This window comes from Helicoverpa armigera, chromosome 19 (assembly GCF_030705265.1).
Source record: "Helicoverpa armigera isolate CAAS_96S chromosome 19, ASM3070526v1, whole genome shotgun sequence".
Lineage (NCBI taxonomy): Eukaryota > Metazoa > Arthropoda > Insecta > Lepidoptera > Noctuidae > Helicoverpa > Helicoverpa armigera.
Window position 1 is genome coordinate 1,497,520 of NC_087138.1, and position 15,656 is coordinate 1,513,175.

Consider the following 15,656-nt stretch of genomic DNA (forward strand, 5'->3'; position numbering starts at 1 on the left):
CACTAGCTATTGCCCTCGGTTCTGCTTGGGTTTTAATTTAATACATACAAAACGAAGAAGTAGAAAAAAACTTTTTTTTGCCCAAGTTTCTCAAGTTTCCCTTAGTGACATTAGAGTAGCTATTTTGAGAATTAGTAACATAAAAATTCAAACGAGCTTTAGCGAATTTGATTAATTCTTCTATTTTTCTATTTCGTTGCAAAACCGATTTAAATGCAGTTTTGGTTTGATACTGAATCCAGGGCAAGAAATCAGTAGTGTTTTTTTTATAACCATGTAATGTCCACTCTATTATTTATTAGCTTTATCAAAAACTCGGATTATGTAAATAATTCGTACTGATAAGATTGAAATATCACCTTGATATTGAATTAATTAACCCATTGTGTTAATGTGAACTTGCTGAGATATTTGTTTTAAAAATGATTTTGTATTATTGTTTTCTGGTGGTTTTGAGTTTCGTTGCTGCAAAAAATGAAGAGTATAGAGGGTAAGATTTTTAATAATTCCTATTTGTGTTGGTAATAATTATTTTATTTGTTTTTTTTGGATTTTTTATTGGAATGATACAAAAATCCTGAGTTATACTATTACTACTTTTTTTTGTTGATAATCAATTTACGATAATATAGATAAATATCTGTTGGGGTCTCCTTGTCTGCCGGTCTGTCTGTGCCAAAATGACTGAACCAATTAAAATTATGTTTCGTACACAGACAGTTTAAGGCCTGAGCAAGGACATAGGCTACTTTTTACCCGGGCGCGGGAAGTAGTTCCTTCAGAACAAAAATCTTAACTGTACCGGGCATCGAACCTAGAATCCTTTGATCATCAGTTATTTGGCGTAAACTGTATATTATTATAATCTAAGTTAAAACCTCCAAAACATTAGAATTTACTCTTCATTACCTTAAAGCGAGTCTAACAAAAATGTACGTAAGTAATCACATTTACTGCTTATCTGTTTAAAGTCATGAAACTTAATGAACCGACGCTGAAGGGTAGGTTGAGAACTTTGTACTTTTCCTTCAAATAAAGTAATTCGATTGTTGGTACTTGAAGGTTTTTGTATTTCTTTATGAGAATTTGATCTTGAATTTTTCCAGTGTGTTTCCTTTTCACTAATATGAATAAATAATTAACTTAACTGTCATAATCGTACCAGTATAGAATACATTTCTTTGCATACATTTCTATTAACGTTTTTCCATGTATTTTGTAGTATCACGCCTAACTAATGATTATATTTTAGTTATATCTTAACAAATAACTAATAGATAAATATAAAGTATTTTTAGGTAAAAGTACTATTACAAATTGTTTTATTGTAGGTAAATAAGCATCACATTGTTGTCGTATTATTTTTTGAAAAATAGAGAAAATTCCTAATTCTATGTAGGTATATAAATATACAGCAATAACATTTGCATTTAGACTGTAGTAGTGTTGCAATTAATTAGATTTTTAATGCACTTATTTCCAAGTGCTACATAATTTGCATTTACTTCACATTACTTAATTACACAAAGGAGAACAATACATTTACGGTCGTAACACAAAAACTTTTAACCGTTAGCTGAACACTTGTCTAAAAAAATGAAGGTTGAAATAAGGTCCATTTTGCAGCAATTTCTTTTACACCAGTGTTCAACAGATGTTTAAGTTTTTATAGTAAGGCTGGTAATTTTTAACCTCTGATGCAAAAATCGGCTTGTGTGTGTACCGTAGCTCTTAAACGAATGAACAGATTTGAATGAATGATTTTGTTGAAAGCTGGTTTGCCAGTGATTCTTAGGTATAGTTACCGGCACGGATATTGAGCTCTCGGCGGAAGAGTGGGGATCGCTTTCCGCACTGTACACATGAGGCAATATCCGTGCCGATAACTATACATTCTAGTCTGGATTCTGAATATGACCATCAATGTTTCACATGGAGCGAAATCTGAACTCCAGCATCATGAGGAAACTACTTCCCACATTCAAATATAAAGTAGCTTATTGTTATTCTGATATAGATATAAGTTATAGTAAGTTTCATCGAAATCAGTACAATAGTATGTACCTGAACGACCCCTAAGAAACCACACATCCAAAAATCCATATTAAAATTATATTCGTGCAATACCTAACCTTACTCTTTTATTAAAAATTTCAGATACAGAGTCTACAATATAGAAGTTGACACAGAATTACAGCAAGAAAACATAGGTTTACTTAGAAGTGATTTAATAGATTTCTGGAGAAAACCAAGCTATAAATATGGAGTCACCGGCAAGGCTATGGTGCCACCTTCTCATTTTAACTGGTTTGAAGAACAATTGGAGAAATTGGGGCTAGCGAGGGATGTTTATATCGAAGATGTATATGAGTAAGTAATAGTAGGATCTTAACATACGCACCTATGTATAGGTAATTCTTTTGTATGTGTATATACGGCAGTTGCACAAAGCTCCATTAAAGTTAAAGCTTCTTTAAATATATTGCTGACTCCTTCTTTGTCAACAAGATAAAAAGTGTCAGTAATAGATTTAATGAAGCTTTAACGTAAAAGAGCTTTGTGCAACTGACGGTTTGTCACCTAAACTGCTGGAGCGATTTAGTCAAAGTGTTGTTTATCTATATCTACTAATATTATAAAGAGAAAACATTTATTTTTTGTTTCTACCATAAAGGTAAAGAAACTACTGAACTGATTTAAAAAATTCTAACATCTTTGATAGGCTACAGTATGCCGAGGTGACATAGGTCATATTTTATCCCGGTACGGACAGTAGTTCCTAACGGTGAAAACAATCGGAAATAATCAAAGTTGCTGCACGATAATGAGTGTCAGATTAATCAGTTCAGAAAATGACTAGCAGTTTTTGAGATTAATCATATACTTACATACAAAAACCGGACACAACCTGTAAATAACAACCGCGTTGATAACGGCTTAATAAATATAATTAATCTAGTAAAATAATTAAAATCACCGATGTCATAATTACCGTTATATTGCCGATGGTAAATTATTTCTGGTAATAATTTATTTATTGGTAAAATCAGGTTTGTGTAACAGTTTATAGTAGAAGATAAACTGATGTTTCGTGATTAATATTAATATGTTACATGCAGGTACATAGCATGTTGGTTTAATGTTAATTTATGTTTTCGTTTTACATGAATCTGAATTATTGTACTTTTCACCTTACTTGTATTAAAACAATGAGTAGTTGTTCTTGTTATGAAAACTGACTCACACCTCTTTCATTCTTCATCTCCTATCACTATTTTACTTGGATACAATAATATATAATGTATCTCGTCAAGAGCTTTTAATTACTTTTATTTTGTCATTTTTGAAGAAGCTTTCTACATATATGAGAGAGAAGTTCTGTGTGTTCTTCGTATGCGCCGCTTAACGTCATTGCACAAGTAATATTCATATATTGTTTTATCTCTTCCAGATATTTAAACAAAGCAGACATCGAAATAAGATCTTCAAGAGAAGAAATCGATGATGATGATAATAATGGTGATGACGATGATGATGAACAAGAAAAAACTCCTTTTGATATCAAACGCTACCACAGGTATGATGATGTAAGTATAAACAAATCGAGCCTAGGAGAATATGTTAAGATATTGTTGTTGAGCTTGTTGCCGTCCCATCGGACTATGTGAGGCAGTTGTCCCACCAAAGACGAGAAAACGACTAACTATCGGCTATTTTCTCGCTTAAGAAACGTACAATAGATATACTTTCCGTGTGAATAAAAGAGATGCATATACAAATAGTTGATCGCTGACTGTTCACACTGCCGGCGAGCACTCGCTTCACTAGTTTGTCGCTGAGCGACAAAATCTATGGAAGATAACACTCGCTCGGCGACACTCGCCAAGCGTTTAGAACTCACGCCGAGAGAGCAACCAGTGGTCATTTCTCTACAGTGCGTTACTAGCGAGCGAGTGATGCGAGTACTCGCCCGCCTCACACGCACACTCGCTTATAGCCGAGCTACACAAATATCGGAACTGCGCACTCGCTCCCCGCGTCTCGCTAACTCGTTTCTAGTTCTAGCTCTACTCGTTACTCGTTAATCGTTGCCGGTGGGACAAGTGCCTGAGAGAGTCTAGATTGTTCTTAGAACAGTCGGCCGACAGTTGGTCTGATGGTTGAAAAGAAAAACATTATTTTTCAGAAAATTGAGAATTTAATTTTTTTTAATTTTTGGTCGATCTGATACCGGTTAAATACCTGATCGTTGTTATGCGTGCACTCTCATACATCTCAGTAATTATCAAACAAACTGTTGGTCGACTAAAAAGTTTGCAGAGTCAGTAGTCTTAAAAGTCTTATAGATCTACTTAATAAAAATTGTCAACCAATCAGCGCTTGACTATGTAACAGAGAATTTAAAATTCCTGCCAAACTGACGAAAGCTTTCCCTGCATAAGCAATCGACTTTCAACGCACGGACGAACAATCAAGCAATCGTAGTCACGTAGCGATTGGTGTTAATCGCATCGTACGATTGACAATCCTATCCGTTTTTAGTGAAAAGAACGTTCTACAGTGACGAGAGAATAATCAGCTAGACAACTTTGAAATAGTCAAAATGTTCATAAAACCACATACATGATGGCTGATTAAACCATTTTTTTGTCTGAGCAATGTGGTATTTGAAGCTATTTTGACACATCAATTTCAAAAGTTCCAAAACCATTTTTTTTTGTTGGCCGGTAAAGATGATTGGGTGATTTTTAAGCCAGTTAATAACAAATTCTCTGTTTGACCTGTATGTCTGTGCATTATATCAGGTTTAATTGAACTTCTTTTGATGCGATTTTTTCAATATTGAGAGTTATGCTAGTGTTAATAATGCAATGTTACAATTACCGTTTAGACCTGACGTAAAAGTTTGATGGTATTCATGATTACTTAAAGCTAAATTACCTACTTTCGGCCTGCAGAGGAAACACAAGTAGAGAATAGCTTTGCAATGGTTTGAGAAAAGGGATGTTGGCAAATTATTTTCAAGTGAAAATACGAAGAGTCGATTCCGAATAAAAACCCCGGATCGAGAATTCTAGGATTCAATTGAGCATGATGACACGTGTAGATTCTCCTGTCGTTTTTTATCTACTAGGAATTGAAATAGTGGTTGCTTTTTTAAAGTCGCAAATGATGTGGTTTTATTGTGAGAAGTTTGTTTTATATGGAGAAAAATATTGGCTACTGATTGTTAGTACTATGAGTCATAGCTTTAAGCTACTATTTATGTAGCTACTGTTTATCCACGCAATCATTTATGTAGACAAAACCGTATCATAACCATATCAAACCGTAACAGTGTACCTAGTCATGTCTCTAATTAATGATAAACTTTATTTTTCAGATCCTAACCCATCTTCGTGAATTACAAGCAAAATACCAAGACACGACAACAAAAGTGGAACTGGTAGAATTTGGAGTAACAGAGCAAAACCGACCTCTAGTTTATATTAAAGTTACCAGAAATAACAATAATATAGAAGAAGGAAATAATGCTAAAGAAGAAAGAAAAGAGAAACCAATAGTTCTAATAGAAGCTGCTATTAATCCAAGGGATTGGATAACTATTCCTGCTGCTCTAAATGTTTTGGAGAATATTTTGAAAGAACAGAAATATGTTGAGGATTTAGAATGGATGGTGATTCCAGTATTGAATCCTGATGGATATGAATATACCCATACTAATGTAAGTACATAAATTATTACGAGATGTTTACATAAATTATTATATGTAGATTTTTTGGTTAACAGTGGAGGATTCTATACAATAATCGTCAAAGTCTTTACAAAAAACAACAATACTTATTATGATCAGCATTATGTTTAAAAGCTACTTAATGGTTCCAAATTATGTTCGTACCACACAGTCTAAAATAGATTAATAATAGAATTTAAGATATTCATTTTATTCAACTTACGTGTTTTATTAATTTCAGCTCCGCCTCTGGCAGAAAACCAGAAGCACCAACAGTCACCTAGCCCACATCTGTCCTGGAGTTAACATCAACCGCAATTTTGATCTCGACTGGCTTCACTTTGACTCCAGCTCAAGTCCTTGCAGCCACCTCTTCGCGGGCACCGAGCCTTTCTCTGAAATCGAAACCCAAATGATCCAAAGCCTTATAGAAGAGTATGGTACCAGAATCAAGCTATACATTTCGTTACAAAATAATGGAGGATATATCTCATATCCTTGGAATTATGAGAAAGCTGCCAGCGGAATGTTTAGACAGCACCATCTTTTGGGTTTAGATATGATTAAAACAATGAATGATGCATACAACTTAGACGCAGGATCAGTGATTTTTGATCGAGCTTCAGGAACTAGTAGTGATTATGCTAGAGAGAAAGAAATACTTTATACTTTTAATATAGATGTAGTACATGGTGAAAATGGAGTGTTAATACCTGAAGAAGATATTGGAGGGATTGTTGATGATGTTTGGAAAGCTGTATCTATTGCGGCTAATGAAATGATTAGATTGTACAGCTAAGATGATTTTGAGTTTTCAATTGACTGTTTTATTAATATACTCATTAATTTATATTGATTTTTCATTTATCTCGCATAATCATCCGCGTGCCATTTTTTTAGCTATGCATCCGCTTTTTACTTATGGAGGACCTGCTCAATGCTAATATCAATCCACTCACTCTACTTATCTGGGTCATATGATACTCCATAGTAAGACTGGTTGTCAGACTTTTTGGCTTCTAACTATCCGTAATCACTGCCAAAGATGTTGACAAGATGGTCCGCAGACCGAACGTGCCAAGCGTCTTATCTCTTTTGTTTCATACACAAAATATGTAGAACTTATGTAGTCCATACGGACTTCTGATTCAAAACGAAGTGAATTCATAAAATGAACAGGATCGATATTGGTCAAAGTGAATATCCACAATCGGCAGATGTAACCAGTCAGGCTTCAATTTGTCATATTCGTTATCCCATATTCAACTGGTTGTTTCTACCTTGCAATATGTAGAATAGCTAGCTAACATATACTGAAATTCTGTGTTCTAAAATATGAATATACCTACGAATTAATCAAATTCAGCCGCGTGCAATTCTGTTGGTATATACTAATATCTGATTGAACCATTAGGACGCCACATTTAAATATGTATCTATTTAAAGGCAAGTCCTTAATCATAAATTACGTTTTCTGACATTTTGTCCTTCAAATAGCTTCTATGATTTTTTGACGTACGTAAGACTATTTCAGATTTAAAAAACCGCTTAGAGATGATAGTGTCAAAATAATTGAAAGGAATATGTTTTTTTAAGATACAAACGAAAAATACGTGTTGCCTTGAGCGGATAATTATGTCCAGACGAACCATATTATTCGTGGAACCATAACGCCTGACAGATTATATTAGCAAAAAAAAGTTCCTGTAATTGTTCTTATTTATGTATATCATGTAAAAGTGGCGCTTTCTACTGTAAGACTGTGTTTTTTGTATACCGATCACAATTTTTTGTTTACCAAAAATCTAGCTCTTGACGAAGCTTCTTTTTTGTTTTACTTTTTTTCCATCACACATTTTTTCATTCTAATGACGTCATCAGCCTAAATATTCACCTTCAGCGTCATGGGTTTTTATACTTCAATTAACTTAATCAAAACGTTGAAATGTAAATAATTACATTTCTCTTCGATAAATAATCTAAGCGACTGATAATGATTTAGTCATCGTAATCAATTGCGAAGTACGACAGATCATAATCGGTAGGATTAGCGATATTAATTAAAATCTAATGTCTTTATCAGATGCTCTTGCACATAAAATGAAACGACTCATGAAATTGTTAGTATTTTATTATAAAGTGGCTTAATTGCCACATCTTCTTAATCATGAAATACATATTTGTATTCTGTTTGTGTGTGGCTGGGGTGCTGGCGAAACACGAAATTTATGATGGGTAAGAATCAATTTAATTTCTACCTCTATATCAAAATAAATAGATCTGCCACCAATGTATCCACATTTGGACGATATGGGCTTGTTTCTCAATATTCCATACTAGCTGGTGCCCGCGACTTCGTCTGCAAAGGTTTAGTATTTCGAACAATATGTTTACAAATTGTAGCCTATGTGTTATTTTGATGTATAAGCTATATTATTGTAAAGTTTCATTAAAATCCATTCAGTAGTTTTTGCGTGAAAGAGTAACAAACATCCATACATCCATACATACAAACTTTCGCGTTTATAATATTAGTAGGATTAAACATAACAACTAGATTATGAATAAATAGTTTTCCTGATTTTTCGTTACAAACCTTTACCGAGTCGCCCTTAAATAACATTTGATTCACACAAATCTTCACTTTATTTTCAGACATGCCGTTTATCAAGTAGATGTTGCCTCAATGGACCAAGTCAAATTGGTCCATGACTTCGAAAATGATTTGATGCTCGATGTCTGGTCTGATGCTGTGCCCGGACGCCCTGGCAAAGTTCTCGTCCCCAAATTCAAGAGGGAAATATTTGAAAACTTCCTCAAACAGTCTGGAGTGCAATACAAACTCGAAGTTGAAAATGTTAAAGAGTAAGTTTTATATGCTAACATTGATGCAGATTAAAATAATGGTATTGAAAAATCAATGACTAAGCATAATTTCGATTTCAGACAGCTAGAATTGGAAGATCAACTCCTAGCCGCAGCTGCAGCTAAGAGCAACAGCTCCAGATCGCGTCTGTCCTTTGACAAAATCCACAGTTATGAAGAGGTAAACAAAAGCTTACATTATTGCTGCATATTTTTCATAAGATTGGGACTTACAAGACAAGGAGAGGAACCTTAATTGTAAATCAAAATAAAATACATGATCATGCACTTAGTTTAAACATCAAAGAGGACATACCAATTCATAACAAGAATAATAAACATTATTTTACAGGTCGATGCTTACTTACAAGAGCTTGCAAAAGAATTCCCAAACGTTGTCACCGTTGTTGAAGGAGGAAAGAGTTTCGAAGGCAGATCCATCAAGTACCTCAGAATTTCTACCACCAACTTCCAGGTAAGATTCATTTCAAATCCTTAGAAAATGAATAATTTTATTATAAAGCTTAACTTTAGTATTGATTATAAAGTTGATATCTCAAACTAAATTCCAACTAAAGAAAAAACCCTGTTTGTGAATCCAAATACCTGATTCGTTTTATTTAATTTGACTATAAGATTTCGTCTAGATAAAGCAATACTTTTTATATCTTATAGTACAATTGTATTTTCCATTTCTAGGACGCCAGCAAGCCCGTGGTCATGATGCAGTCTCTCCTCCACTGTCGTGAATGGGTGACCCTCCCTGCGACTCTCTACGCCATCCACAAACTTGTCATTGATGTCACAGAATCTGACCTGATCAACAATATCGATTGGATCATCTTGCCTGTAGCCAATCCCGATGGTTATGTTCATACTTTTGGCGGTGTAAGTATTCGTTCAAATTGTAGAAGGTTAAATGGTCATTAAAATGTCATTTGGGTCACTTTGGTTTAATTAGTTCAATTGCTACTTATGCATAGTTGTGTCTTTGATAATTCTCATTTCAATTTATCTAATCATAATATTTGTCTTGCCTAACTCTGTAATCTGAATGACACGATAAAAATATAAATTTAAGTTAGTATCTACCAATGAAACTTAGGTACCTGATAATCTTTGGTTTTACCCACGTGTTTTCCAAAAAAATATTGACTTTTAGGAAGATTAAGTTAATAAACACGTGCCTGATAGTCATAATAAACACCTTGTAGAAATTATTTATCAATTAGTAGGCAGACAATTACAAAATTATAATCACGTTTTGTAGATAAACAGGCTACTTAAAGATTAATTTATTATTACGTAACACAACATGCAATTTTGTGACGCAAATAAACAACCATTTGATAAATTGAAGCCCTCTACAATTAAAAAAAATCTCACTCTCGGATTTTCACTTTCTTTTGTCTATATCTATCTATGTTTTGCACATTCTAGGACCGTTACTGGAGAAAGAATCGCGCAACCGGCTACATGGTTGGCAACCTTTGCATGGGAGTAGACCTCAACAGGAACTTTGGCATGAACTGGGGCACAGCGTCTAGCTCCAGCGTTTGCTCTGATACCTTCCACGGCAGAAGCGCCTTCTCCGAACCCGAAACCTCTATCATCAGGGACATCATCGCCGAACATCGCAACCGAATGGCCTTATACCTTGACATCCATAGCTTTGGCAGCATGATCTTGTACGGTTATGGAAATGGTATTCTCCCCTCCAATGCTCTGCAGCTCCACTTAATTGGAGTCCAAATGGCCCAAGCCATCGACAGGGTCAAATGGTCTTCCAACAAGGACTATATTGTTGGTAATATCTTCCATGTTCTGTACGCTGCGTCTGGTGGTGCTAGTGACTACGCCATGCAAGCTGCTGCCCCATTCTCGTACACCTATGAACTTCCTGCTTATAGAAACAGTGTATGGTTTGATGGATTCCTTGTAGACCCTGATTTTATTGAACAAGCTGGCTTTGAGACTTGGGAAGGTATTAAAGTTGGAGCCAGAGCTGCGGCCGCTGCTGCTAAAGAATTGAAGAAACTCAATACTGCTTAAGATTATTTTATACTGATTAAATTATTTTTGATACTGCGATTTTTTGTTTTTTTTTCGATACCATTAAGGTTTTTAATGTTGTTCCCATTGATTTTACAAATCATCGCAGCAGGTATGTAGTACAGAACAGAATGTGAATTTAGAAGCCGTAGGCAGAAGCTCGTCATTCGTGACATTTCGTCGTTGAATATTCATCATTCATACTCAGACGACTATACAGTATAGGTACTCAGTTTTCCTTACTATCTTAGCCATTTTTAGATGCACAAAATTCGCTCATGAACCTCGTAAACTTTGTAAGTCGAAAGAAATAAAACAACAATGTGAAAAAAAGGTACAGACAATTCAATTTTATGACCATGAAAACAATAAGTAAGTTGAATTTAATCTCGTACAGACTGACAACTACTTATAATGGCGTCCACGGCCGATTTCGGCCACGGCGGCTGTTCTCATTTAAGGAGACCAGCCAGCTGCGCAGGTCATATTATAGTGCAAGACCGGAAAGATATCAGGCGCAAGACCGACATTTACGTGCTCTCCGATGCACGGGTGAATCAATCACCAACTTCCAGACCACGGGCTGCTTTGTGAAACTTTAGGAAAACCCACAAAGAGATTTCGGCCCGACCCGGGAACTACCTACTTATACAATACAAAGAGATGTGACAATAAATTCATACTATGATATCAATGCGTGCGCAAACAACGTTGATGAGAAATATGAAGTCTTGTATATTCTCAAAACTCGTCTTGATATAGATGGTGACCCATCCACAGACCGACCTCCACAAGCGTTGCTTTACTTTACGATCAATCGATACGTGCTGCTGTTACTTAGCCACTAGCTAAAAACATCCAACGATTCCAGTTTTCCGATTTATACCATATATTTTGGGTATTATTTTGCTAATATACTCTATATCTACATACTACTCTATATACTACATTTTGCTAATATAATCTGTCAGGCGTTATGGTTCCACGAATTTCGTCTGGCAAAAATTATCCGCTCAAGGCAACACGTATTTTTAGGTCGTATCTTAAAAAACATATTCCTTTCGAACAATGATTTTGACACTATCATCTCTAAACTGTGTAAAAATAAAATAGAATCATAAACGTTAAAAAAATCATAGAAGCTACATATGTGAATGACAAAATATCTGAAAAAGTAATTTTTAATTAATGGTATGATTTTACATATTTCAATCGAACTAATTTTAAAATAATAAAATCGCCTATGTTCAGCAGTGGACGTCCTATGGCTGAGATGATGATGATGATGATGAATCGGACTAAAATGGAATAAGGCTAATGTTAGTTACAATATGTAAGCCATTTTGTATCCTTCATTTCAGTCCATAAAAGTATAAATTGGGTATTTAAAATAGTAATTAGAGTTTGAACCCTGATTGACACACCAAGTACCACTTCTTCCCAGCAAAAACTTTTTTTTATTTGTTTTTTTAAATTCTGTGTTTTTGATTGTGTAGTTTGAAATTTTAGGTTTACGATGTATATAAATATTATGTAAATAAATTAAATATTTGTGAAGTAGGCTACAAATGACTTTTGATTTAGAGTAGCACTTAGAAAAGAGATAGACGTCAATCATATCTTCTTATATATCTTAATATCTTTTATATATGTCTTTCGATGAACACAAATAAATAAATTTTAAAATCTTCGCAATATTTAATGAAACAAAACACTCAAATTTTCTATCAAAAAAATATTACCAACTTTTTTCCAAGCCCCAAAACCTGTTTGAACCTATAACATCGAAAAACAAAAATCCAGCTTTGTTTTTTTCAATTCAGGTTGGCAATAACAGGAGAGAATTCGCTTCAGATAGCTCCACGTCTCGGAGTGGGGGGAGGGGGGAAGGAAATATTGCCCCAAGGAGCGACGTGACATGCCGAAGAGAAGTGGACAATAGTGAGGGGCCGTGTCGAATGGATGTTTAAAGTAAGATGTTATATAAATATTAAATAATATGTCAAGAATAATTATGTTCTGTTACAGCCTTTTTATCGTCCCACTCCTGGGCCTCCTCTCACACGGAGAAGGATTGAGCGTTAATCACCACGCTTGCTCAATGCGGGTTGGCGATTTCAGACTTTATAGTCCAGGTTTCCTCAAGATGTTTTCCTTCACCTTTTTATCAGCCATTGGTGTCTAAGAAAGTACATACAAACTTAGAAAAGTTGCATTGGTACTTGCCTCACCTAAGAAGAATTAGTTTTGGTTAAAGGAACTGAAACTGTTGAATCTATTAAAAAAAATATTTTATTGCTGGAAAGCTACACTATCTCCATGGACTACAATATTTCATCCGAAATTCACCCGAAATTCCCCCGCGCGTTATATAAAACTAACTGCAAAAAACATTGTCCTAATGACATACATTATTATTATTAATTAAAAATTGATGCCTCATTTATTCATAGTAAAACGTCTAATGGCATCTAGAAATCAGTGTATGCTATTGAAGCATAACCAGGAAGCATGGAAAGATCAAAATAACTCTTTTATTAATTTCGTATAAACTATGATGTTAATAACCTACTGAAAAAAGGACGTTCCAACTTTACATCCACAATACAATTCCATACAATTCCATCGATATGAAACATCGATAGCTCATCAAATATTTAAAGTGACATCACTATTTGAGAATGCCTGTCTCGCAAGGTAGAGAACTACGTTGTTGCCCAAGAAAATATGTCACACGTAAGATAACTGGGAAATTTCTTATTTTTATCGCTCAACAACCTTTTTAACAATCACATTTATTGTTGAGATTTTTACCCGACTGTAGAGAGTCGTGAGCTAGCTATGTTTGTTTTCCATTTGTTATGTTTTCACGCTTTTGTATAAAGCCTCAGAATGTCATCGTAATTAGCAATCTATACTGTGTCTAATAAAGGGGAAACATTTTTTATTGCTCGTTATTAACAGCTCCAAAATATGTGAATCGAAGCTACACTATTGCCGAGTATCATATTTTATCACGAGAAAAATCAGTATAAAATATAAAAATGTCCCAAATTCGTCGTTCCCCTATATAAGAGATAATACAAATGCCTTAAAAAATAAACAAAATCAAAGGTCCACGGAACCGGGGGTCGGATAAGCCACATTTTATAACAGATTACCTTAATAATCAATTCTTATCATCTCAGCCATATTAAATTCTTATAGGTCGAGAGCCTGTCTGCCGAGAGGTCGGCAGTCGAGAGGGTGCCAGACCTCATTTTTATTTTAAAGTTGGTTTGAGTGTGAGTCAAAAGCCCGGATAGGGTATTTTTTTTAATAATGTAATCCATACCTACTAATGTTATTTGGCTGAGTAGTTCATTTGTTTCTTAAACGCTATAATCTCGGAAGGTTAGTGGATCCATTTGAAAAAATATTTCGCCCATTTATCGAAAGGTTATAGGATACTATTTATCCAATTTCAACCTTATGAAATATGGGTGATCTTACAGTTACCGGCTCTTGACCTATAAGAGCGTCGAAGAGTGCGAATTTTTTAAAATTAAATCTCTCGATTTTTTACCGTGATTCAGTTCGGGATCTGTTTCCAATTTGTGAAGATTGCCTTAAAAATTTTCTTCGAGAAAAATAATTCGGTATTAAAGAAGTTATTGAAAGATGTTACACAACGATTGTTTTAACGGTAATTTTGAGGATCAAGGAAAATTTTTAAGTTTGTGCTCAGGAAAAATGCCTTTGTATCATAGGGAAAATATTTGGAGGTATTTCACTGGTATCAATATTCGCTGACAGACTTGTTTTTATTTGTAAGGGTCTTGAATGAAAAAATAGGAAGACTTCAAAAAACATGTTTCTATTGTGAAACATGTTTTTAAATGTTTCTTAAAACATGTTTAACATGTGTAAAGAGTCAGACATTATTTCTATCATATCTCTAACTCATATTTTATGTATATAGAGACATAATAAACATGATAGTTAGGCACTCCACAATTTGCAACTGAAGTTTGTACGATCCAATTTCATATCTGTATTGATTGCGCCAATTAGACTGCACTTGTGCTTAGAATTTATGCTATTTCAAACTTTATAACTAATTTATTTATTCGTTGTAACTGTCCTATCTATTTCCTTCTGTTTTATGAATCAGGATATAATTTTATTGAGGTCCCAAATAAAAAGCAACATGTAATCGTTTCCAGGGTTACGCTTTTGTTCATACGAAACTCCTTCTCATTCACAGTTGGGTTTTTTGAACGTGAAAGCGTAACAATAATGATTATGATACACCTCCAGTCCAAAGTTCATCTCATATAAGATTGGGGAAAATAGCAAATCTGAGTACCCTGTTAGCAGCTTACCATGGTTACGTTGGCTCTGTTCTCCGATACGGTGTAATATTTTGGGGCAACAGTACGGAAAAAGAGAGCGCTTTCATTGCTCAAAAACGAGCAGCATCGAGGCTATACAGGAGGCATAGGTTGAAACCTAAGCGCAACCGACTCCTGTAAGCCATCTTTTAAAAATAATAAATTGTTAACACTACAATGTATCTACATATACCTACATATACTTGAGGTAGCAGTATTTGTTAAAAACCGATATCCACATAATTGACTACTACACGCGTATACGGCGTAACGATAAACTACGTACGCCAGTAAAACTCGACTATTGCATGAGAATTCAAGTTTATGAGCGAAATTCAATTAGGAAATTCGAAAAAAATATAAAATCTTGGGTTGCAGCGATGCAGCGGTATTCTAAATTCATTGAAAAGTTCCAACGTTCGGATTACACCACATTACCATTCGGTGTTGAAACTCCGCGGTTAGTGCTGAGAAATACGAAATATCGATAAAAAATATTTTCACATTTTATCGACAAACAAATTACAAAGAACTTTGGAGAGTTTTGAGCAACTCAAACTGGATAGGATAGTAAGGAAAACTAAGTATACTCCATAGTCGTCTGGGTATACTGTTATTGTTACAGCCTTTTT

The 15,656-nt window shown here is 34.5% G+C and overlaps 2 protein-coding genes across 2 annotated transcripts; both read left to right on the forward strand.

The window, feature by feature from the left end:
• Positions 1 to 352: 352 nt before the first annotated feature.
• Positions 353 to 6,584, forward strand: LOC110373523 (carboxypeptidase B). Its single transcript, XM_064039445.1, has 5 exons — positions 353 to 490; positions 2,158 to 2,370; positions 3,452 to 3,587; positions 5,384 to 5,725; positions 5,976 to 6,584. The coding sequence occupies exons 1-5, from the start codon at positions 423 to 425 to the stop codon at positions 6,531 to 6,533; spliced, it is 1,317 nt and encodes a 438-aa protein (XP_063895515.1). The 5' UTR covers positions 353 to 422; the 3' UTR covers positions 6,534 to 6,584.
• Positions 6,585 to 7,811: 1,227 nt separating this feature from the next.
• LOC110373536 (carboxypeptidase B) lies at positions 7,812 to 10,688 on the forward strand. Its single transcript, XM_064039446.1, has 6 exons — positions 7,812 to 7,969; positions 8,390 to 8,599; positions 8,681 to 8,780; positions 8,952 to 9,074; positions 9,299 to 9,487; positions 10,040 to 10,688. The coding sequence occupies exons 1-6, from the start codon at positions 7,902 to 7,904 to the stop codon at positions 10,649 to 10,651; spliced, it is 1,302 nt and encodes a 433-aa protein (XP_063895516.1). The 5' UTR covers positions 7,812 to 7,901; the 3' UTR covers positions 10,652 to 10,688.
• Positions 10,689 to 15,656: the final 4,968 nt, after the last annotated feature.

Excerpts from the sequence above, each read along its gene's own strand:
- LOC110373536 (XM_064039446.1), top strand. The coding sequence starts at position 7,902 with ATGAAATACATATTTGTATTCTGTTTGTGTGTGGCTGGGGTGCTGGCG. Across the intron at positions 8,781-8,951 it reads AAATCCACAGTTATGAAGAG|GTCGATGCTTACTTACAAGA; the intron begins GTAAACAAAAGC and ends ATTATTTTACAG. Across the intron at positions 9,075-9,298 it reads TTTCTACCACCAACTTCCAG|GACGCCAGCAAGCCCGTGGT; the intron begins GTAAGATTCATT and ends TTCCATTTCTAG.
- LOC110373523 (XM_064039445.1), top strand. The coding sequence starts at position 423 with ATGATTTTGTATTATTGTTTTCTGGTGGTTTTGAGTTTCGTTGCTGCA. Across the intron at positions 491-2,157 it reads AAAAATGAAGAGTATAGAGG|ATACAGAGTCTACAATATAG; the intron begins GTAAGATTTTTA and ends TAAAAATTTCAG. Across the intron at positions 3,588-5,383 it reads GCTACCACAGGTATGATGAT|ATCCTAACCCATCTTCGTGA; the intron begins GTAAGTATAAAC and ends TTTATTTTTCAG.